The 23,596-nt window shown below is 35.0% G+C and overlaps 4 protein-coding genes across 6 annotated transcripts in view; 2 read left to right on the top strand and 2 right to left on the bottom strand.

Moving 5' to 3' along the window:
* Positions 1 to 6,868, top strand: part of LOC121728392 (Fanconi anemia group J protein homolog) — a 78,965-nt gene extending 72,097 nt beyond the window's left edge. Inside the window, exons 13-19 of one of the 2 annotated variants that reach the window (XM_042116563.1) lie at positions 276 to 467; positions 1,044 to 1,228; positions 1,553 to 1,646; positions 1,984 to 2,097; positions 2,551 to 2,675; positions 5,994 to 6,120; positions 6,526 to 6,868. In XM_042116563.1, coding sequence (XP_041972497.1) covers positions 276 to 467; positions 1,044 to 1,228; positions 1,553 to 1,646; positions 1,984 to 2,097; positions 2,551 to 2,675; positions 5,994 to 6,120; positions 6,526 to 6,633 — 945 coding nt within the window. In that variant the 3' untranslated portion in view covers positions 6,634 to 6,868. The remainder of the gene's footprint in view (positions 1 to 275; positions 468 to 1,043; positions 1,229 to 1,552; positions 1,647 to 1,983; positions 2,098 to 2,550; positions 2,676 to 5,993; positions 6,121 to 6,525) is intronic. The other variant, XM_042116564.1, reaches the window with a different exon arrangement.
* LOC121728395 lies at positions 3,960 to 5,431 on the bottom strand. The gene has a single exon (XM_042116566.1). It carries the CDS (start codon positions 5,427 to 5,429, stop codon positions 4,056 to 4,058), a length of 1,374 nt encoding a protein of 457 aa, XP_041972500.1. The 5' UTR covers positions 5,430 to 5,431; the 3' UTR covers positions 3,960 to 4,055.
* A 420-nt stretch (positions 6,869 to 7,288) lies between the features above and the next one.
* Positions 7,289 to 15,256, bottom strand: LOC121728394 (zinc finger protein 2 homolog). Its single transcript, XM_042116565.1, has 11 exons — positions 15,073 to 15,256; positions 14,735 to 15,002; positions 14,491 to 14,653; positions 12,716 to 12,792; positions 12,136 to 12,266; positions 11,151 to 11,296; positions 10,031 to 10,989; positions 8,968 to 9,131; positions 8,467 to 8,576; positions 7,817 to 7,921; positions 7,289 to 7,323 (listed from the first exon to the last, which is right to left on the bottom strand). The coding sequence occupies exons 1-11, from the start codon at positions 15,103 to 15,105 to the stop codon at positions 7,299 to 7,301; spliced, it is 2,181 nt and encodes a 726-aa protein (XP_041972499.1). The 5' UTR covers positions 15,106 to 15,256; the 3' UTR covers positions 7,289 to 7,298.
* Positions 15,257 to 19,695: 4,439 nt separating this feature from the next.
* On the top strand, positions 19,696 to 23,587 carry LOC121728397 (transport and Golgi organization protein 2). 2 transcript variants are annotated; one of them, XM_042116570.1, is made up of 7 exons: positions 19,696 to 19,758; positions 19,988 to 20,156; positions 20,258 to 20,371; positions 20,662 to 20,779; positions 20,874 to 21,095; positions 21,795 to 21,890; positions 23,431 to 23,587. In XM_042116570.1, the coding sequence occupies exons 2-7, from the start codon at positions 20,015 to 20,017 to the stop codon at positions 23,558 to 23,560; spliced, it is 822 nt and encodes a 273-aa protein (XP_041972504.1). In that variant the 5' UTR covers positions 19,696 to 19,758; positions 19,988 to 20,014; the 3' UTR covers positions 23,561 to 23,587. The 2 variants fall into 2 exon arrangements, with proteins under 2 accessions (XP_041972504.1, XP_041972503.1); XM_042116569.1 differs by having other exon boundaries at positions 19,696 to 19,782.
* The last annotated feature ends 9 nt before the right edge of the window (positions 23,588 to 23,596 follow it).

The raw sequence follows: 23,596 nt of genomic DNA, 5'->3' as shown, positions 1-23,596 counted from the left end.
AATTATTAAAGTTTCAAATGCACGAGCCTAAAAAATGTAATGTAAAAACAAAATCTTGTTTAGCAATCTGAAAAGGATAAAAATGAGGTAAGTCAATTCTGTCACATGTTTAGCAAATGGATGATAACATAAAAATCTGACGAACAGATTTTTCGTTTGCCCGTGTTTTTTAACTCTACAGTCAACACACAAATATTATGTCATGTTTCAGTCGATAGAGAAATCCATACGACTCATTGTTATTGTGCCACTTATTTAAAGCGTCACTCTTTCAGTCGATAGAGCGAGACAGCCTGTCACTCCGTCTCATCTGTCTGAACCCGGCCGTGGTGTTCGAGCCACTGAGTGCGGCGCGCTGCATCATACTCGCATCGGGTACGCTAACGCCGCTCATCAGTCTACACTCGGAGTTGGGGACGAAATTCCCGCAGCAGATCAGCCGTAACCACGTTATACCTAAGGAGAGAGTAAGTTTTTTTCATTCTTATCACGTAATACGTAAAAAACTGTTGCACCTAAACTATAAAATGAAGTATACCGAGTAGTTTGATTTATGACCAAGATTCTGAGATAATTATATTTTAGTCCTACAGCTGGTACACTGCACTATAATTTAAGGAGCCTTGTACACGTAGGCTTTAAATAAATGAACGAAGCCTTTTTATACTTACAATAATTTATATTAACAATTTAAAACATGTTGTCTACTTGGTTGTAATTTAAATACTTTTATATGAGATATACGTGTCATACGTCCAGCTACAGACAAGTTACAAATATGTAATGTAGTGTATTGATAATAATTAAAGATGGACGCGCCTACTAGGGAGTTAGTTGGAAATAGTTGGAGTGGTCGCCCGACTATAGCAACGATCACTTCTCCATCAGCAGCCGCCAGAGTAGTAGTGTTCAGTTATACAGTAATCTGTGTTTAATTTCCTCACCCAGCCATTGTACATACTGTACAGTGTACACCATATACCTACACCGGCACACTCGCCGCAGCTGTAGTTGACGATAGCACATGTAATATAAATTTTCAGGTGTGGATAGGCACCCTAAGTACGGGCGCAGACGGCGGTTCGCTGCGGTGCGCGAGCGGCGACACAGCGCGCCCGAGCGTGCAGGACGCACTAGGCGACGCCATACTGCGTGTATGCGCGCTCACGCCGCACGGCGTGCTGTGCTTCCTACCGTCGTATCGCCTCATGAATATACTTATGAAAAGGTGGGCCTCCATTTACAGTTAGTGCTATTCAATAGACAAGATCAATGTAGCGCGCTCGAGGGTACCGGACGCACTCGACGACGCCATAATGCGTGTGTGCGCACTCACGCCGCACGGCGTGCTGTGCTTCCTACCCTCCTGCCGCTTAGTGAATATACTCATGAAGAGGTCATAAAACTTACCCCTGCTTACTTCTACTATAATTGTAAAGATATAATACAGTAATTCATTGTCTTTTCTAACATTAACCACAAGGACACCCTGTGTACGCAGTGTGAAACTTTAAAAAAATGTTGTCGTTAAATTTTCAATTCACCATTACAGATGGCAGGATACCGGGGTATGGCAACAGTTAGAAGAGTTGAAGCACGTTTTCATGGAGAATAAAAACGCAAAGGATCATGATGATATAATGGAGGTAAATAAATAACTATATCCTTTAATGTGTTTAAAAGTCAAATCCATCAAAGGTCTTTCATAAGTAGAAAGCCAAGCTTTCTACGTTTTTTGGTCTGATTGTATTAAGATTTAAGTTAGTATAAGACATGCTCTGACGTCCGGGTTCGACCTAAACTTTGAATCAAATAGGGAAAGGAAATAAAAAGTATCCTATATCCTTTCCCGGGATTCAAGGTATCTCCATACCAAATTTCAGCCAAATCGGTTCAGTGGTTTCGGCGTGAAGAGGTAACATACAGACAGACAGACACATTTTCGCATTTATAATATTAGTGTGGATATGATTGTTGTTTCAGGACTATTACAAGTACGTGGAGGGCACTAAGGGCGCGGTGCTGTTCGCGGTGTATCGCGGGAAGGTATCCGAGGGCATGGACTTCAAGGACAATCAGGCGCGCGCCGTCGTCGCTGTGAGTATATAGCTCGGCGCTGGCTAGCCAGAGGACCTAGACAAGCGGCAAGCGATTATCGTTAACGCCTACGCCAACGCCACAAAATGTATGGGATTTGACATTAGTATTCGCTAGGCTAAGTAAGCGATGACTTATGTTAAATCGCATACATTTTGTTAGCGTTTACGATAATCGCTTGCCTTTTGTCTACTAGGGCAGTTCCAGCAACGCTTTTTCGAAGCGTTGAAACTTATACGACACTACACATTCATTCCCAATTCCCATGTATGTAGCATATTATCATAAAATATTTATGTAAAACGGAGAAGCGTCGTTGTTACGGTGATGCTCCATTATGAAGCAATGTAGCCTTATTTTGTAATTGTATAACTTTCAAATTGTCACAATTTTATTCAACGTCTGTATTCTATGACAATAATAAAGACGTTATACTCTTTTGACTTTTCCCAGGTGGGTATACCTTACCCCAACGTGTTCGACATAGCGGTAAAACAGAAGATGCTGTTCAACGACCGACACGCCAAAGAGCGGAGTTTGCTCACCGGCAGCGAGTGGCTGAGAGTCCAGGCCTACAGGTATTTAATAAATCACTTCTTATTATTAACATACACATAATAACTTTACTCCATAAGCTCAAACTATATAGGAACACACAAAAACTTCTGTCTAAAGAACCGCAATAGCTAGACTTCTGAAATTTTCACAAATTGTGTATTTCTGTTGCCGTTATAACAACAAATGTTTGATACATTTAGCTTACCAGCTCCCATAGACAAGTGGCAAAACGTTTACGCTAACGTTAACGCTAACGCTACAAAATGTATGAATTTGACATTAGTATTCGCTAGCGAAGCGATGACTTATGTCAAATCGCATACATTTTGTAGCGTTAGCGTTAGCGCTTTGCCACTTGTCTACAGGCCCAGGGCACCCCATTGATAGTGGTACTCTGGTTTCACTACTCAACCCCAGATGTCGTAGGGGTGGGGAGCCCTTGATTGATTGACCAGTACTAAAACCTCGAATCGATTTTTTAATTAATTGAAACCCTTATAATCGATTAAATTTTTAACCCATTTTTTATGAAAATCGATTTTTAAAAAAATCGTTTTTTTTTTAATTAATAGAAACCCGATTATCGATTAAAAATATCGACAATTGAAAAAAAACAATCGATTGTTCGATTAATCGATTTCGATGTTACAACACTACTCTCCAACCGTCTTACGGTTTTTCGATCAGCACGAGAATCTGACGCGAGTTTCAGTTTTTACCCATCCCACAAAAGTGCTCAACGCCGCTAAAGAAGTTTTCACTTCAAAAAGTGGTAATTAATAATTAATAAGTAATTAATTATCATTAGTAGTTTTGTGAAATTGTATTTATTACCTTACATTAACTTACCTACTTGAATTTTACTACATATACTGTTCCAGATTTATGTATGGAACTTGGTAAAACTGCTCTAAGTAGCACTAATTAGTTCATAATAATCTATTCCGTTATTTTTAAGTTTAGAATTGTGCATACTAGCTCAGTATGTTCTATTATTCTGTCAATAATGTTATAATGTGAGTTGTGACATTGTTAGTTGTCATCCCTAATAAAGAACTAATAATTACAGTACCCGGCGATAAATATTGCACATCGACCTTTGGAAAGTGACAGTCGGCTAATTTCGGTTTTGTAGAGCGTTATCTCTAACGCACGAAATTCAAAAAGTCCGGTATATATTAGGAGCTGTTAAAACAATTATGATTTGCTTCTTTTGACAATTTTTATTATTCTTTGTATAAAATACACCAATTTTTCTATAAGTTATGGCTTTAGGTTCGGGTAAAATAAAATAAAAAAACGTGTTCAAATTATGTTTACGTATTTAATTCTTTTCGAAAATTACAACTGTAGTGTACATGATAAATACCATTATACCTCTAGTTAAAATAATAATAACTTTAATTCTCAATTACTTCCATTTCACTATCTGTGCTCTCAAAGAGCTCACTATCACTATCAGCCGTATTTATCACTAGTCTATCAGTGTAATTGTCTAAACCGTGTTGAATGCTTCTATGTTCATTCTCACATTTTATTGCGTGATCGCAAACCTTTTTCCACTCTTCAGTCCCGATCATGTTTACTTTTTCAGTCAATAATGTTTTTACTGTAGTTAAATTCATACCTACATTTTTAGAGGCTACATAACCTTTCAGTTGAGACCATATATTTTCAATTGGATTAAAATCCGGATGATATGGTGGCAATCGCAATACAGTGTGCCCATGTTCGGCGAGTATTTTGTCCACAGAAAACTCTGTATACCTCTCCTTGTGCTGACAAATAATATCGTAAATCTGGGGTTTTGTTAATTTTGGATCAACTGGAATGTCGTGTTTGTTTAACCAGTTAATCATTTCTTGTTTAATGGTGTTTGAATTGGGAGGTCTTTCAACATATTTGTTGTGATAGGGTGCGTTGTCGATAACTAGAACAGAATCACTGGGTATATTTGGGATTAATTGATTAACCAGCCATTTTTCGTAGTTATGGTTATTCATTTCATTATGATAGTCACCTGTAGTGTCCGTAGATTTATACATTAAAAAGGCACCGGGTACAAAGCCTTTCTCATTTCCCGCATGAACTATTATCAATCGTTGACCTTTTGAAATTGGCTTTTTTACTCCTTTTTTCTTATCATCACTCCAAGATTTCGCTTTAGTGTGGGATGTATGTATGTAAGACTCATCCATGTAGACGATATTTTTTCCTGATTCGCGAAATTTGCGTATTTTATCGAGGTATTCCATTCGCTTGAGACTTACATCCTGCTTTTCCATTAGCACTTTTCGATTATCTTCCATTTTAGTGAACCGAAATCCCATCTCGTGAAGTATTTTTCTCAAAGTCTTTTCTGACCCATTGTAATTAATAGCTTCAGACAATTTAGCTTTTAATGATTTAATTGTTGGCAGTTCATTAAATCGTAAGTGAAAATCATACACCATTCTTCGAACAACATCATAATCAAAATCGTCCATATTTAAACGAAATTGCTTTTTTGGTCGCCCTTTTTTTGGAGTGCTGAACTTAATTTCAGTAGGATGTGTTTCAGTACTGACTTCATTTAATATATTGTTCAAAGTTCTTCTTGAAATTCCAGTGGCATTTGCAACTCGTTCTTGAACCTTCTTAAAATAACTACTTACATTTTCGTCGACATTTTTTTTAAATCTGTCAGCTTCGGTTACAAAATATTTATAAACATTGTAAATAATTTCGCGTGACTGGCCTTGTAAAGGTTTCCCTCTTTTTCCTAAAGATGCCATAGAACAATTTATTTTTATTTAAATTTAGGGGTGTTAACAGCTCTAGATATATATTTTGAACTGGACGCGACTGCACTCTATTGAATTTGAACAACGACTGACCAACGACTGTCATAATGTCAAATAGGTGTGTGCTACAAAGATAACGCTCTATGAAACCGAAATTAGCCGATTGTATCTTTCCAAAAGTCGATGTGCAATATTTATTGCCGGGTATTGTACTTTATTATTTTTTATTATTATTTATGATATTTAAAAAAAATAGCCTAAACACAATTTAAAAATAGATATCAAGTAAACAGCTTTCTATGCGTTATTTGCTTCTGGTACTGAGATAAATCAAATGGGCTAGGGCTAATAATTTGTTTCAATTCACAAAAAATGAAACAAATAAATGAGGGTAAGTCACTAGAAAAATCTTCAAATTAGTGGGTCAAACTCGTCATTAAATTCAAGGTAAGGCTTATTTATACCTTCCGCGGCGGTATAAATTAAGCCTTAATCATCATTAAATATCATTATTTTAATGGCCCTTGCAATCATCTAACACTATTTAATCCGTAGAGCTCTGAACCAAGCTGTCGGTCGGTGCGTGCGTCACCGCGGCGACTGGGGCGCCGTGCTACTGGTGGACGCGCGGTACAGGGAGCCCTACAACACGCACCACCTGTCCGGCTGGGCCAAAAACATGGTAAGTGCGGTAAGCGCTTGACGTAGCTTACCATGTCTTACTGTCCTAATACTTTTTTCTCTATTAATCTTTACGATCTTCGGTGGGGACGAAAGTATTAATCAAGCTTTGTCACATTATAAAGAAACTGGGTGAATTTTAGTAAAATTAACACAAAAATAGGCAACGAGAAAGACATAGGTGATAAGCTACTTTTTATTCACATATAAAATATGTAAATTTAAATCACATTTATGGTTCTGTCGCTTTCGTTTACACACATTTATAAACTTTTGTTTAAGGTTAAAAAAGCCCATGTCAAGACCGCGGCTTCAATAACCGAAAAAATTACGATTCCGATATGAGTTGAATTCAATTTTGCGCTAAAGAAGTCGTAACCAACATTAATTATTACATTACTTTCAGCTTGGCAACAACCATCATACTCACGCGAGTCTGGCCGACGGCCCCAACAGCCTAGAAGCCTTCATGAAGAGAATGTCTTTGGAGCAGAAAGAGAACCGGAAAACGTAACGCACTTGCGCGCCTCCTAGCATAGCAGATGCTGTATGATGTTGGCCACTCAAGATTATGTGATATTTTATTGCCTTATATTTTATTTTGACTTAAATCATTTAAGTATTCAATTCAATTCAATATTTTTATTTGCACAAAACATGTTAAAAAGATGTAGCAAGTTTATGAACATGTTATAATATATAATCATGTAAGTATGTGTAAAGTCGGGCAAAAATAAGACCGACTAAATAAAATAGGTCTACTTAATAGTTTTTGTTTTTTGTGTTTTCTCCAGGCTCAAATGCTAGAAATATAATATGTTTGTCTTTGTTTTAAAAAGTAGTTAAATATAATACTCGATCATATAATATTATTATTGTAGATTGCATTTTAAATAAGTATTACGATGCTGTGTATTATTTAATAATAATTAATGTAAGTAGTTATTGAGTTTAAAATGATAATGACTAACTTAATCCCCTAAAAAATAGTAACTCCAAACTCAAGAGTGAATCCATGCTGCTGTCTCTGTCAGATTCAGTATCAAAAGTATCAGACAGAGACGGGAATATGTTCCTGTATCATTTTAAGTTATTTTTGTAATCATGACTGTACTATTTTGTAATAAAAAGCGATGTCACTTGAGTTATTTTATTTTTAAATGTTTTTCTAATTTAGTTTCACTTCTCAGGTTTTTTCGCCTTCCTGTAACAAAATATTTACATAATATTATGAAAATTTTCAAACTACATTGATAAAGGTAGAAAGAACAATAGAATTGTTTATGACAGTGTACAGAAAGAGGAGCACAGTTACGTCGCAAACCACAAAATGCGGCACCCAGATCTACAGTCTCCCAACACACTATGTAATAATGTCCATGCGCTTGGGGTATAAACTATAATCTTATTTTATTCTGAGATTGAGGACCATGAAAAAAAAGTCTAGACTAGGTTGCAATTTTGCTATTCGGTATTCGGCCGAATAATACGTACTATACGTACTATTCGGCCGAATACCGAATAGCAAAAAAAGAATCCGAATGGGCCGAATACCGAATAGTTGCCAAATATTCGTGACATCTTTCATTTTTATCAAACAAATCTGGATGTCTGGTAGTTTGCATTTTTGTCTGGTAGCTTGGCGGTTCGCCTGGTTGAACAGCTACTTACTTTATAGTTAAACAAGCTATACTGACCGTCGCGTGCAGTCGACGTAAGAGGTGTGTCGGATGAGGTGCGAGACGTGCGGGAAGCCGCGCCCGCACACATCGCACACAAACGGCCGCTCGCCGGTGTGGTATCTGCGAATATATTACTTGCTAGTTAAGTAGTAAAAGCTACAATAAGAAAATATTGCCCAGATTAGTGCTGCTTGTCTCTTTTACAATAATCCATACTACTTAATATTACAAATGCGAAAGTCTGTCTGTCTCCTCTTCACGCCCAAACCGCTGAACCGATTTTGCTGAGATTTGGTATGGAGATACTTTGAGTCCCGGGAAAGGACATAGGATACTTTACATCCCGAAAAATATACGGTTTCCGCGCGATAAAAGAATTTTGGCTACAAATAAATAAAAATACTTATATCCAGTCGTCGAACAGGGAAAAATTTGGGTATTGAATTTACACGCGCACTAAAATATTAGTATGTCATTAAAGAGTCACACTCTCCTTTCCACGCACACGTGCGCAGTCAATATACTTTGTGTGCGGTATAAATGTACGGTCCCTGTGAGATATTCCCGCGACTTATATAAAGAAATGTATTGAATGTTTCTACTTTCTACATAACTAAGTTGCGGGCGACAACAAGATTTAAGTCCATGAAGAAAAATACATTTACCTCTGATGTATCGTGAGATCGCATTTCTTGTAGAAGCGCTTGCCGCAGCCGGCGTGCTCACACGCGTGCGGCTTGAGGCCCACGTGCTCGCGCTCTATGTGGTTCTTTAGCTGGAATATATTAGGCGTCCATTAATAATCATTTTGAACCTTGTGCTGTTCAATATAACACCATTAACGAAGCAATGTAGGGCTTCTTCCAGAAGTCCATACTTAATACTAATTATAATATGTGAACGTTTGTATTTCGATTTTTGCCAGTCTGTTACCTCTCCGGTCTCCCGCTAAAACAATTTGGACATAATTTAAGATTTATCCTAAAAAAACTTGCGGTCTCTGCAGGATAAAAGTTTTCTGGGCAAATGTTCTTCCATTGCATTTAATTGTAAACAGAAAGTTGAAATTGGACCATGTGCCGTATCTTCAATTTCAATGCAAATAGGTAACATTAAACCCATAGTCCATACTGATATCAAAGTCTACCAAAACTGTACAAACTCACCATCCAAGCAGCGCGGTAGACCCTGTCGCACAAATCGCAGCGGTGCGGCGTGCGGACGCGCGGCTCGTGCGCGGCGACGCGGTGCTTGTTGAGAGTGGAACGGTACCCGAAACGCGCGCCGCAGATACTACACCAGTGACGACGCAGAGACGGCTCGTGAGTCGCTGGAATATTGGGAGATAGATTAGCTTGTTTTTGTAAGCGGGCCCCTAAACGATCAATTGTATTGTCAATTTCACGCTTCAATTTTATTGAACTGTTTATTTGACAACTATAGTTTGTGCGTTCTAAGATGATATGGGTGACAGTTTTCACGTTCCTTGCTATGGGTTTTTTTTTTACAAGGAAACAAAAAAATCAAAATGTAATAAACTATATTCCATCTACAAAAACAAATGTTTCCTATAATTATAAAAGAATAAAAATGAAAAGATGCTAAATGCTAACTTATTAATAAAAAATATAAATATTAACTGTGAAATTGGAAGAAGAAGAAGAAGAAATAGGAGTATAAAATTATTGTTACGAAAACATTTGAAAAATGTCATATGCATGAAATGGAACTTATGTCAATAGAGATTGACTCGGTTGAATCGAAATCAAATCGATAAAAAAGGGCGGCCATCTTAAATTGCTGGCACCACAGAAATGTCAGTACGAAAACGATAGTTTCGATTGCAATTCCTTTACGAAGTGATTCGATATTTTTAAACTATCGATTATTTTTTGTTAGGTCCCTACTATTGTCAATTATATATAAAAATGCACAAACTATAGTGTCTAAACACACTAGGCCGAAGTTACGCCGCGTAAATTCCGCATTATTACGCCCGAAATGTCAATTGTCAAACGCATACAAAATACGGACGGAACGCGACGTAATAGTATGTCATCGTAACTTCGGCCTAGTGTGTTTAGATTGAAAACGCGTGATGTTGAATGCTTTCATTGGTCGATATTGTATGCTAGTATTTCAACAGGTGGTTATTCATTGGAAATAAATCAATGTGTTTTAGGCAATATTGCTGACACAACACCATTAAAACCATCACATATTACTTACCAAGATGTGATTTATAATTGTCTTTCTTCTTGAACACTTTTCTACATTTGCTGCAGGTGAAGATTTTTGGTTTATTAACTTTAGGTTTTGTTTTAGTGTCCGCTTCATTTTTAGCATTTGTAAGTTCATCAGCATTATTTTTAGTTGGTTCATTCATTTTCATAACTATTGGTTGGATGTTGTCTAGTATTTTCTTATGTCTCTCGTCCAAAACATGATTATCATAATCATTATCATTATCTTGATCACTTATTGTTTTTGTATTTGTGTCTGCGACTCCAATATTCAACATATCAGTAAGTTGCTCAGCATCTATTTCGCTATTCAAACTAATTATAAACATGTCGTCATCCTCTGTAGATATATATTGAACATTATTTTCTCCTATAAGCTGATTTAGGTTAGCCGCTAAATTGGTACTGGCTTCTAAGTCAACGTCACTTTCGAATATAGTAGAACAATCGTTCACAGAGACTGCTTCGATATCGGGGGGTTTTTCGGTGCTCGGAACATTCTGGCTCGGCTCGGGGATATTCAAGAATTCTTCCGGCAGATGTTCCAACTTCACCTGATATAGAGCGTTCATTAGATCTTGATCAACACTTCGATCGCCATCGTTGAAGTCCAATAGGAATTGTTTATCGATATAATCATCGTTCATGTTGAAGAAGTGGTTATTCTGAAGAGTATCCAAGTCTAAATCGTTACAGAGTAATTCATCATCTAATATGTGTAGAGTGTTTATTTCCTTTAAAAATTCGATTTGATTGAGATTGTCGTCGTGGTTGGTGTAGTTGTAACTATTCAACATAGTGTTTTGAGATGGTGCTGTGATGCAGTAATCATCTTCAGCTGACAGAATATCATCCACAATATTATCTACTGTTTTATTTGTATCTATGTTAGTTTCGTGCACTTTATTATCCTTTTCTGGTTCAGCATTATTATTTACGTGTGCCCTGTAAATAAACACGCGTGTCTGTTTGTCACTCTGTTATTAATTATTAATTTCATGTTTAAAATGTTGAACTGATTTTCATTAAATTTGATATTGAAATGTTAAGAGTTTGGAGAAGGACGAATAATAGTCTTAATCGATTAAAAAATTTCGGCATAATACCTCACACAATGTTCTAACAGGGCACTCTTGTACTGAAATGTAGCTCCACACACTCGGCAGTGATTCTTCTTGACTCCTTTCTCTTGATTGACAGCAGATTGATTATACATCGCACAGTTCTTTTGATGGCGATTCAGTGAAGCTAGCTGAAATCGTTATTAAATTTATGAGCTAATAAAAAAATAATAAGGAATTCTCTATTTTGTACTTTAATAATAATTATTATTAATAACTTCGTATTATTATTCACATGCAAGAAATGCATAGTTATGTAAGTTACTACATAATAATATTATGCACATAATATTTTTATGCATTTTTAACGCCTCCGTGGTGTAGTGGTTTAGAGCGTTGCTCTTGACTCGGAGGTCATGGGTTCGATTGCCGCGTTGGAAACATGTTATTTCCAAGTTTGGTTAGGACAATGCAGGCTGATCACCTGATTGTCTGACAAGTAAGATAATCCATGCGTCGGATGGGCATGTAAAAAGTCGGTCCTGCGCCTGATCTCTGTATATATGTGTAGTTTAAACAATAATGTTTTTAGGGTTCCGTACCCAAAGGGACCCTATTACTGAGACTTCGATGTCTGTCTGTCTGTCTGCTGTAACTAGAGAATGGTAATAGCTAGAGTTGAAATTTTCACAGATTATGTATTTCTATTGCCGCTATAACAACAATTAATACTAAAAACAAAATAAATTTAATATTTAAGGGGGGCTCCCATACAACAAACGTGATTGGCACTTGAAATTTTCACAAAGCCTTAATTATATGTGTTCTTTAATAATTAATAATAATATTTAAATAAAATAAAAATTTTAGGGTGACCATATACAAAAAACACTATTTTTGCTCTATAACGGTACGGCGCGAGTCCGACTCGCACTTGGCCGATTATTTATAGTTTTTCCCACAGTGTCTGTCCGTTCCAGAGAAAAATAAAGATGTCAAAAAACATTAGCAAATTGTACTAAAACTGTACCTGCTTGAAAGAGATCCTACATCCTTGGCATTTGAAAGGTTTTTCACTGGTATGTGTCATTGTGTGTCTTTTTAAGTTTGATCGATCTGAAAATTTTTTCTTGCAAAGAGTGCAGCTGTATTTCTTAATATCTGTGAAGAATTTTACAAAACAATAAATAAAAATAATATTTATACATTATGCAGCATTTCTTATACTCCATACGATTATTCAGGTAAACTACACCAAACCATTCAAATGAGTCACATGAATGTTCTTAATTAAGAAGCGATTTAATACACGCGTAAAAACCAAGAAAAACAATAAACCTTTATGAAAGTGGCGGGTGACACGGTAGCCGTGTCACAGTCGTATCATCTACTTCTATGGCGTATGACACGGCTAACGTGTCACGAGAAAATTGTATGGCGCCACGACTGAAAGTCTTCAAAAATGTGCGCCGCATTGAATCGGTTAAGTAACTCCTAACATCTTTAATTTTGACCATCCTGTTAAGATTAAGTACTGTTAAAGGACTTTTTGTCAGCACTCAAAATAAACAAAATCTGTTTTTCTTGTAAACAAAAATTGTTATATTTACCATTGTGAACATCCAGGTGTTTCTTTAAGTCTGATGGTTTTTGAAATGCTTTATCACATTGCTCACATTTATGAGGTCTGAAAATTAACATAAATATTAATCTTTTTAACAACCGGCCAAGTGCGAGTTGGACTCGCCCATGAAGGGTTCAGCAGCAGCAATAAGGTTTATTTTTATGAAATTAAAAGGGTTTTGATTTATTTTTATGTTACCATTTATGAAGTATAAAAATAAACTACTTGATAGATTTCGTTCAAACCAATTTTCGTTGGTAGTTTTGATAGTAATGTACATCATATATTTTTTTAGACTTACTTTAGAAGTTAGAGGGGGGACAAACATTTTACCACTTTGGAAGAGTGTCTCTCGCAAACTATTCAAGTTAGAAAAAAATGATATTAGAAACTTCAATATTATTTTTGAAGACCTATCCATACATATCCCACACGCATAGGTTAGATGAAAAAAAATTCAGACAGACAGACATGACGAATCCATAAGTGTTGAGTTTTTTGCCATTTGGCTACGGAACCCTAATTAATGGGTAATGAAGCATTAGTACCTACTAGTTATTGCTTGAGTGGTCCTTGTTTTGTTTTGTTTCTTTCCTTTTTTTTTTTGTTAAAGAAAGCAGGTCACTGTAGCCCTGACGTCACTGAGACCCATAAGGATCAATTGTGACTCCTTCGCACTAAAGAATCGTCCTCAAACCAACGCTGCTCATAAATTGAATTATATGGTTGGGGTTGGTGCCACGAATTTCATCTGTGGATGAGTATTCGTGGCAACCAAGGTGCCTGTTCCTGCTCTGAAGTAGAGCAGGACAGCCGAGGAGAAGGTGAATCTGCAAGTGGTTATGCTACAAATACCTATTTTGTTGAGGTGTTTGTTGAGCTTGCAGTGCCCAACTAGGCTTGCTAAGGATTCTTAATTATTGGTTCCTACCCAAGGTGAGCACTAATTCTGATAGTTTCTTGTTGAAGCCAGGAATTAGTGCCTTGGAGTGTTCAAGGCCATGGTCTCAGCCCATTGCTTAGTCTGTGACTTCGTTCCTTGAGCACTTGCTTTATGGTACTGGGGGGTATACCACAGACCGGTTTGTCAGCGGTTTCATTGCGGGGGACATTACTGTGGCCCGGGACCCATACTAGGCGGATGTTGTTGTTCTTTCCTAGCATGTTTGACCACTCAATGCATTCCAGAACCAATTTGGATGAGACTTCTGCGGCAGTCAGTGCTTTAAGTGCAGCTTGACTATCAGAGAAGATAAAAATATTTTTACTAACTAGGACCATCTCCAGGCTTTCCAGATTGCAGTAATAGATATTTTTTTTTATTATTAGCCTTTATTCAGAAAACGATACATATTTTATTTTACATTCATTGCAAAATATTCAAATTAATTATTATTCGGTAGGGCGGTCTCTGTTTCTGTGTGCCTCTTGGCAAAGGCCTCCCCCAACAGCTTCCACTTACTTCTCTGACATGCCACTCTAGTCCACATTTTGTCAGTAATAGATATAGATATTATTTTAAAATAAGTTTCATTAGTTTGTCAGTAATAGATATAGATATTATTTTAAAATAAGTTTCATTAGTTATCAACTAATAAAACTGATTTTAAAATAATTTAATCACAAAAAATAACTTAATATTTCATAAATGGATGAGTTTTAGTCGTTGAAAATTTAGTGAAAATCAATAAACAAAAATCATATAAGTATATCGGAACTGCTGAATAGTATTTTATGGACCACAGCATTTTCTATTTTTACCTGTTGTTCAAGTGTTTGGCAAATAAATGTTGTTGGAGCCTCCAGAGTGCTTCAAAAGCCAATGTGCACTGGGGACACTTCCACACCTTAGCCAGGGGCTTGTGAGTCAAGCTGTGTTTCATCAAGTCCTGCTTATTCGGAAACCTTTCATTTGGGCACTTGTCTACAAATAATTTAATCATTTAGTAAATTAAATAGAAAATCAAATTATATTCAATAGCAATGATTAACACTTATAACTGACCACAGATCCAAACATTCTGTTTGGAGTGAATTCGCAGGTGGCCATAGTACTTCTTTGCATTGTCAAACTTCTTGCTACATATTTCACAGTGCAAAGTAGTTGGACCGTTCAAATCTGGCTCCTCTAAAGGTCCATCGGCAGTCAAAAACTGGGCTAGGACATCATCACCTCCCAAAAGATTGCCTTGGGATGAAAGGGAGTTGTGAAGATCATAATCGCAATCCTGCGGTTTCTTCTGCAGTGGATCAGGCAATTCAGCATCTACAAACTATTAAAAGATGATAAAGTGTTATTCATTTTTAGGACAAGAAAAACAGGAGAAATAAACAATAACTTACAGACAAACTAAAGTATGTCAAGCTTGACTCCATAATGCTGGGCCTGCGCCATTAAATTTAACGATAAGCTTTTTGTTTATTTATTATTTACAAATGCATCATTATAAAGTGATTAGTTTATGTATAACGATAAATATCAATAAAATACAATAATTATTGGAATTTGGAAACAAAATCTATCACGAAATTTGAGGCATGGAATTTACAAATGGGCTAAGTGCCAAAAAAAGCAAAATTTAAATTTTACCTTTCAAAGGATCTATGTTGTGCTGCCATTTCATGTCATAGGTGCAAAGTGCCTACAACATTTTATTCTAATTTTGGTAATTTTTCATAGATGGCGTTGGGTATAAGTGCCAAAGATTTTTTCTTTACAAAAGGGTCGCGCGTGTATTTGATCGTAGTAAATGTCAAAGTCAAAATAATCGTTTGGTGGTGATTTGTCAATGAATAAAAGTTTCTTTATTCATTGTGATTTGTTTGTTTGTTAAAATTTATATAATAGAGACTAGAGAGTATTGTGAAAATGAGTGATTCTAGTAAAACTAAAAATAAAACATTAATAAGAAAATCTTTGAAAGAAAGAGGAAAGAGTTATGTTAGCAGGAAAGGAAAAGTCATGCCGCCAAAAAAACCACCTTCTATGCTGGTTAGTACATTGTTTTTGTTTCTTAAAGTTGTTTAGTTTAATAATATCTTATCTTCGCTAATCAACTATCTTTGTTGCAGAAAATATGCAAATGTAAGAACCAATGCGATACAATAGACCATGACATGAAATTAACTTTATTTGACAAGTTCTACCGAGAAGGTTTAAAAACACAAAGAACATATTTGATGGGGCTGTTGCATCTGCATAACATTAAGCGACGCCGACATGGTAATTATGATGTACCATCTGAAAGTAGACGACAAGCTACTATTTTTATTTTATACCTAAAGGTGATGGCACATTAGTACCAGTTTGCAAAAAAACATTCATGGATGTTTTTGCGATTTCTAAAAAAGAAATAGAGACAATGATTCGTAAAAAGAAGCATGGCGATACATCATTTACTGACAAAAGGACTTCACACCAAACATCAAAATATACTGAATTAGATGTGCTGAGAATTAAAGATCACATTAATATGTTCCCCCGAGATGAGAGTCATTATACACGAGCAAAAAGCTCAAAAGAGTATCTTAGCCCTGATTTGAATATACATAGGTGTTTTAAATCCTTTAATGAAATGCACCCTGATAAACAAGTATCATATAAGTTTTACAGAAAAATATTTTTGAGAGATTTTCCTAATTTAAAGTTCAAGAGACCTAGGACTGATACTTGTAAAGTTTGTGATCGCTTGTCGGCAACAGTGCGTTCTCAAAATTCAGGTAGTCGGTCTGCAAAAATTGCTTTAGAACTACATCACCGGAAAGCAGAAAAATCCCGTGAGCAAATGGGCATAGATAGGCAGCAGTCTCAACTACCAGGTAGTACTACTGTCACACTAGCCATAGATCTTCAGCAGGTGCTCTTCGTGCCCACTCTAACTCACTCAGAGATGTTTTACAAACGGCAGCTTAGCTGTTATAACCTATGCATCAATGTGGCTGATATTGGGAACTCTTTCATGTGTCTTTGGCATGAAGGAATCTGTAGCAGAGGAGGCAATGAAATAGCGTCATGCCTACTGACTTTTATAAATAAAGGAATAATTACAAAAAAGGACCATCTTATAATATGGTGCGATAACTGTGCCGGCCAAAATAAAAACAGAATGATGCTTTTCTTATTGATGTATTTAGTGGCAAATGGCCACTTTAAATCAATCGAACAGAAATTTTTAATAACAGGTCATAGTTTCCTACAGTGTGATAGAGACTTTGGAATCATAGAAAAAAGAAAAAAGGTTATGAAAAGTTATGTACCTCAGGACCTAAAAAAAGTAATTTCTGGTGCAAAAAATACAGCAAAACCTTTCCAGGTGATTGATATGACAAGTGACTGTTTTTTTGACCTCCAAGCTGCTGCAGATGACATAATTGTGACTAAAAAACTGAATATCTCAACAGCATCTCGGTTGTTAGTAAGGGAAGATAAGCCAGGTGTAGTGCATGTAAAAGAAAATTTAGGAGACTTGGAACCATGGAAAGAAATAAATGTATTGAAAAGAGGGAAATCTATTTCAGACTTAAAAAATGTGGAGTTACGTCGACTTGTGGCTAAAAATACTATAAGCAGAGAAAAGAAGAAGGACTTAGAAAGTATGATTGAATACTTGCCAGAAAATTATCAAGAATTCTACAGGAATTTGTGTAATAACTAATTATTTCAGAATATTGGCACTTAGCCCCAACAATAATTAACATGGTAATTAGCCCATATGTAAAGCAAATATCTTGTCATTTGACCCATTTCTTTATTGATTAAAATAATATTGATTTGTTTTCAGAAATAACTTACTACTAATATTATTAAATGGTACATGTGTAAACAGTACCTATTTGATTTCTGTTTTCATATTATTAATCCAAATAAAACGTTGATTGAAAAGCTAATGCATTTTTATTCAATTTCTCAATAATTTTATTTTGGCACTTAGCTCATTTGTAAATTCCATGCCTCATTTATCCATGTTTTTTTTTTTTGCCTATTTTGACAATATTATTTTTAATTTTTATTCTTCCTTCTTCTCCGCGTTTAGAAAGTACTAAGGGCGGCCACGTACATCAGTTTTCCTGATTCGGAGACCGTTACATCATGAAAAATTCCGTATAACTACCACACACATCAGATTTTTTCCGTTCGCAATACTATTAGTCTTGGGCTGCGTTCCAGAAGACGTTAATTTTGACCAAAACGCTCAAAACGTCCCCTTCTGCCGTTCCATTTGACGACCGCGGTCGTTTTGATCGCGGCTATGACGTCACTCATGACGTCATCATTTTCGCTCAAAACGACCCTCGATGAAGATGGGTCAAAGTGGGCGTTCTAGTTATTTTTTAAAATTTTAATGTAATATATCGCGAAAGCCATGTTCGGAAAGTTTTGAAGAGAGAGTAGAGACAAAAAAGCTTCATATTATTTCATTACAAATAATATTTTAATTGAAATACATATTATATTAAATAACATTTCATAAAATATTTTGATTGGAAAAGAAATTGTTTTAAATGAAAGGTCAAATGATTTCTTATAAAATTTATTACTAATTTTCATTTCTCCTGTACCTGTTGACTTACTCGTACTTGACTTAGCATAACGCGGTATTGTTACCTAACGTTTATGTGACAATAGTCAATATTCAAAGTATTTGGTTTTTTTATTAAAATATGATTCAATGTGGAAACTGAAATGAAATAAAAGTTTAACTATATTAAAATAATATGATTACTTCAGTAAAAAAAATTTAATAAGTACTAAAAACGAAACAAATATTATATTATGTATTTTATTTGTAAAATAAATGTAACTAAGTATAAAAATTACTTTTATTTACGACTTGAAGAAAAGGATGAATATCCAAGTTCTGTTCAATGTAAGTACTTAAGTATAAAAAAAATTATAGTTCTTTTTTTAAACTTTTCTCAAAACGCTCCTTAATCCGTTCCACTTGGGTTTGTATCACTGACGCTCACATGCTAGTGGAACGGGAAAAACTACGGTCTTGAGCGTGAGCGTTTTTAACGTCATCTGGAACGCGGGGTTGGAGTAGCTTCAGTAGACTGCACACGTTTGGAAGACATGGATTTCGACGAAGATTTCCTCCTTGCAATAGCATTTTTAATTTATCAGAAAAAGAAAAAGCGTCATTGTTACTGGGTACATGTACATCCCATACCTCAATGGTACATCCACTAAAAAGGCCCATTCCCGGTCCTGCCGAGAATGGGCCCTTTAAACATACAAAGATTAACGGAGGCACAGTATAGCAATATAGGGATATGTTAGATTGCTATACTGTGACGGAGGGCCAATATTCAGTGTTGTAAAAGTTACCGTTACCGATTTATCGGTAGATCTCCCGATTTTGGCAAACAAATACCGATAAAACGATTTTAGGGTATAATCTCCCGATTGACTCAATCTTAGAACATTAAACTTAATTTATATTCATTTTGTAGTTTGTAACACCAAATTTAACATTTTTATTATTATTATTATTATTATTATTTTATGAAATAAGGGGGCAAACGAGCAAACGGGTCACCTGATGGAAAGCAACTTCCGTCGCCCATGGACATTCGCAGCATCAGAAGAGCTGCATGTGCGTTGCCGGCCTTTTAAGAGGGAATAGGGTAATAGGGGAGGGTAGGGAAGGGAATAGGGGAGGGTAGGAAAGGGAATAGGGTAGGGGATTGGGCCTCCGGTAAACTCACTCACTCGGCGAAACACAGCGCAAGCGCTGTTTCACGCCGGTTTTCTGTGAGAACGTGGTATTTATCCGGTCGAGCCGGCCCATTCGTGCCGAAGCATGGCTCTCCCACGTATAAAACATATTAGATTGGCCTTTCAATAAACAAGCAAATTATTATATTATTTCTCACGATTTTTAGTTGGTAGCAACACCGATTTCATAAATGTCATTTCTGCCATTGACACTGCCATTAACAGCCAATATAATGTGCAAAGAGCCTATCAAGAAAGATATTTTGACTATCATCGGATGTCCATCATAAGCTTTTTCGACGAATTATTTGGTAAAATAAGATACAAGTTTTGAGGTTGTTTTCATACCATTCTTTTTTATTTAATATTTAATAATATTAATGCTACCGGCTGGCAATATAATTGTGCAATATTACATTATCTAAATAACTATCACTATGTCTGGATATACTAAGATAAAGTAATGCGAAAAGATACCGCTGTATTTCTATAATACTAATTTATTTAGGAGCATTTCCACTCATATTCTATTAAATATAGTGGTGAATGCAGTGAAAGAAAAACAAAATGTGTATTATTTTTCTATACAATGGAGAAAACGACAAGGAAAGTGATTTTAGACTTATTGTAGCTTCAAATAGGGATGAATATTTTTCCCGCGCAGCGCACTGCCTAGCTGCTTGGAAAGAGAATTCAAATATTTACGGAGGTAATAATAATTCCTTCAGTTAAGTAATTTGCTTAGGTATATATTTAAATATATTGTCATTTGTCTGGTATGTTAACGATTTATTATACATTATTATACAGGGAGAGATTTCCAATCTGGTAAGGAAGAAGGAACATGGTTTGGAATAAACATTGAATTAAAGAAAATTGGAGTCCTTCTAAATCTACCTGGAACCACTGGAGAAAATGTTATAAGTATGTTCATTATTTATCTTTTCTTCTGGTTAGAATTGACAAAAAACTAATTTTTTCTTCACTGAAGTCCCCACTTAAGAAAAAGAGAGGTAACTGCCAACTGGTAACATAATATTTTTTTATCACAATCAATCCCTCGATCGTGGATTCCTGGAAATATATTGTTTTTGTGGTCAAATTCGACGTTGAAGCATTAATTTTAATTTTTAAGTTGAAGTTGAAGCATTAATTTTAATTTTTAAGTAACTTTGATTAGCACAAAGTATACTTATTGACTTATAAAATTTCAGGTAGAGGAAACATTGTTAGCGAGTATTTAATGAATGTAACTCCAGCCTCAAAGTATATTGAAACTTTACAAACTGTTAATAAATATAATGGATTTGTTTTAGTTACCGCTGAGTTCAGGTAAGGCACAAGCACTTTATTAAATAAAAAAAATATATATATCCTAGGAAAGGTTGCAGAATTTAATACATATAATATTTTCTTTTATTTACAGAAATTCTTGTCCTATTATTCAAACTTATAACAATGAAACAAACGAGTGGAATGTATGGAGTGATGAAATTTTAGGCTTCAGTAATAGTGTACCTGTAAATCCATTGAAAAAGGTTGACTACGGCAAATCTTTACTAAAACAAATATGTCAGAAACATAAAAAAGAAAATACAAAGAAATATTTAATTGAGGAATTATTGGGTCTTTTACAAAATAAAGAAAGGTTTTTTTTTATTTTATTATAAGTTATTTATTTGCTCAAAGTACAGAAGTTTCATTATAAATTACATGATACAGGAAAGTTCGTGGCTGTATACATATTTAATGTTCTGCTGATACTTAAAATAGGATAAACCTGTGCTATAAGTACCAGCTATAAATTGGTACAGGTTTTCCAAATTAATTTTGATGTTTCCATACATAATGTATTTTGAGTAACTAGGTTAGTAGCTGTTAGTACATGTTAGTTTGGTTATGTGTGTGTGTGTGTGTGTATGTATGTATGTATGTGAATGTGTGTTTGTGTATATTTTATGCTCAAGTCGTAGGTGCTCAACGAATAGGACATACCATAATTTCCGATTCGTTGTATGAGAGTTTTTGTAGCCATTCTGTTAGCTTCTTTTTGCATCTATGAGTATTTAAAGTGTGAATGTTCAGAATTTTATCAATTTTGTTGTAAATAAAACGTCCTAGGAAGCAGTAAAACCTTTCACTAAAAGTAACATGTGATTTTTGGCTGGGGGAAGTTTAGTTTATTGCGTCGTCTAGTTACAGGCACAAGGATGTCAATAAAGAAAGGTAATTTAGAATAAACACATAAAATACTAAACCATACTTTAAAATACTAGGGTAATTTAATTAATGGATTTTAGAGTAATGTTCTAAATTCTAAAAGATCAAATATAATTTTTGGTTTTAGCCAACTCCCAGATCCACAACTTGAAAAGAGAAAACCAAAGATGTTCAAAGAGTTAAGTTCCATTCATGTAAGAATTCAAGAACAATATGGGACAAGGTATATTAATTATTATTATTTATTATTTCCTTCTTATTACAAGATTGTTATTTTAGGGGGATATTAGATTATCATATATATATTGGATTCGAGATCATTGAGTCAATGATATTGGATAATGTAATATAGACATATGATTCATTTCTTCCTTGATCATAGATTTTTGACATTTGCTGAGAGATTGGATCCAATACGGTCATAGAAATAGGTGTTGCCAGTTATTTAATATAAAAAAGAGTTTTTAATTTCTTGTTCGTTAATATGTTTCAAATAATGTAATTATTTTTCTAATTATATACTTGGATAATCTTGCTGAAATAACAAAAAACAAGCCATATTAAAAATGACGATGTCTTTTGACAAATCGAATTCTCTGAGATCTAGTAACCCTGACGTCAATACCTGTCAGCGTTAGCGCTCTCCATTGGCTATTGAAACCACATATGACGTAAAATTGGATCATTGAAATATGATCATGTAATATGCAGATATGATCAAATGATCATATATATTGGATCCTATATATGATCATAGAAATGATCACATATAAATGATAATGTAATACCCCCCTTAGGAGGGTCATGTTTTTCTTCTTTGTGCAAAACAATTGAAGCTGTAAGTTAGAGCTAGTTCATTGCATTCAAGAAACCTAATTCTTACTTATAAAAAGATCCACAGGGTATAAATTATGTAGTTATATCCTCTTTGGGTATTAAGATGTTTTAGGAAGGTATTACCTTATCATTTATATATGATCATTTCTATCATATATAGGATCCAATATACTGTGTGTAACAAAAATAAGTGATAATATTTTAGGGCGTGTACGTGTTCCTTGTAGAGAGTTCGCTGTGGAAGTAGCTCTTTTTTTTTTCACTTTTGTATGGGCAAGGGCCTGAGCATCACGAGTTTCCCCATACAAAAGTGTAAAAATTTTTTGGTCTTTCAGCGCTGCTACTTTCACAGTGAACTCTCTACAAGGAACACGTACACACCCTAAAGTATTATCACTTATTTTTGTTACACTCTGTATATGATCATTTGATCATATCTGCATATTACATTATCATATTTCATTGATCCTATTTTACGTCATATGTGGTTTCAATAGCCAATGGAGAGCGCTAACGCTGACAGGTATTGACGTCAGGGTTACTAGATCTCAGAGAATTCGATTTCTCAAAAGACATCGTCATTTTTAATATGGCTTGTTTTTTGTTATTTCAGAAAGATTATCCAAGTATATAATTAGAAAAATAATTATTTGAAACATATTAACGAACATGAAATTAAAAACTCTTTTTTGATATTAAATAACTGGCAACACCTATTTCTTTGACCATATTGGATCCATCCATCCATCCATCTCTCAGCAAATGTCAAAAATCTATGATCAAGGAAGAAATGAATCATATGTCTATATTACATTATCCAATATCATTGACTCAATGATCTCGGATCCAATATATATGATAATCTAATATCCCCTTTAGTAATATTCTTGTTCCTTATAAATATAAATAAAAAGTTCCCTTTTCAGAGCACACACATTATTTATTTTAACTAAGTCTGGCCACATAGACCTCATAGAAGTAAGTCTGGAATCGCCAATTAACTTGGAGAACCCCACGTGGAAGAGAAGTGAATATCAATTTAATATTTATTATTAAATACCTCAGTATAAAAAGTATTTACATTTGTTAAAG

This window comes from Aricia agestis, chromosome 6 (genome assembly GCF_905147365.1).
Source record: "Aricia agestis chromosome 6, ilAriAges1.1, whole genome shotgun sequence".
NCBI classification, from domain to species: domain Eukaryota; kingdom Metazoa; phylum Arthropoda; class Insecta; order Lepidoptera; family Lycaenidae; genus Aricia; species Aricia agestis.
This window is presented reverse-complemented; position numbering and strand designations above follow the sequence as displayed.

Bases quoted from the DNA above. Each gene is read 5' to 3' on its own strand.
- LOC121728394 (XM_042116565.1), bottom strand. From the start codon at position 15,105: ATGGAGTCAAGCTTGACATACTTTAGTTTGTCT. The intron at 12,267-12,715 runs GTAAATATAACA...AATTCTTCACAG, and splicing joins ACACCTGGATGTTCACAATG to ATATTAAGAAATACAGCTGC. The intron at 7,324-7,816 runs GTCAGTATAGCT...ATTTTGTTACAG, and splicing joins TACGTCGACTGCACGCGACG to GAAGGCGAAAAAACCTGAGA.
- LOC121728397 (XM_042116570.1), top strand. From the start codon at position 20,015: ATGTGTATTATTTTTCTATACAATGGAGAAAACGACAAGGAAAGTGAT. The intron at 20,372-20,661 runs GTATGTTCATTA...ATAAAATTTCAG, and splicing joins CACTGGAGAAAATGTTATAA to GTAGAGGAAACATTGTTAGC. The intron at 21,891-23,430 runs GTATATTAATTA...TTCCCTTTTCAG, and splicing joins CAAGAACAATATGGGACAAG to AGCACACACATTATTTATTT.
- LOC121728395 (XM_042116566.1), bottom strand. From the start codon at position 5,429: ATGGCATCTTTAGGAAAAAGAGGGAAACCTTTACAAGGCCAGTCACGC.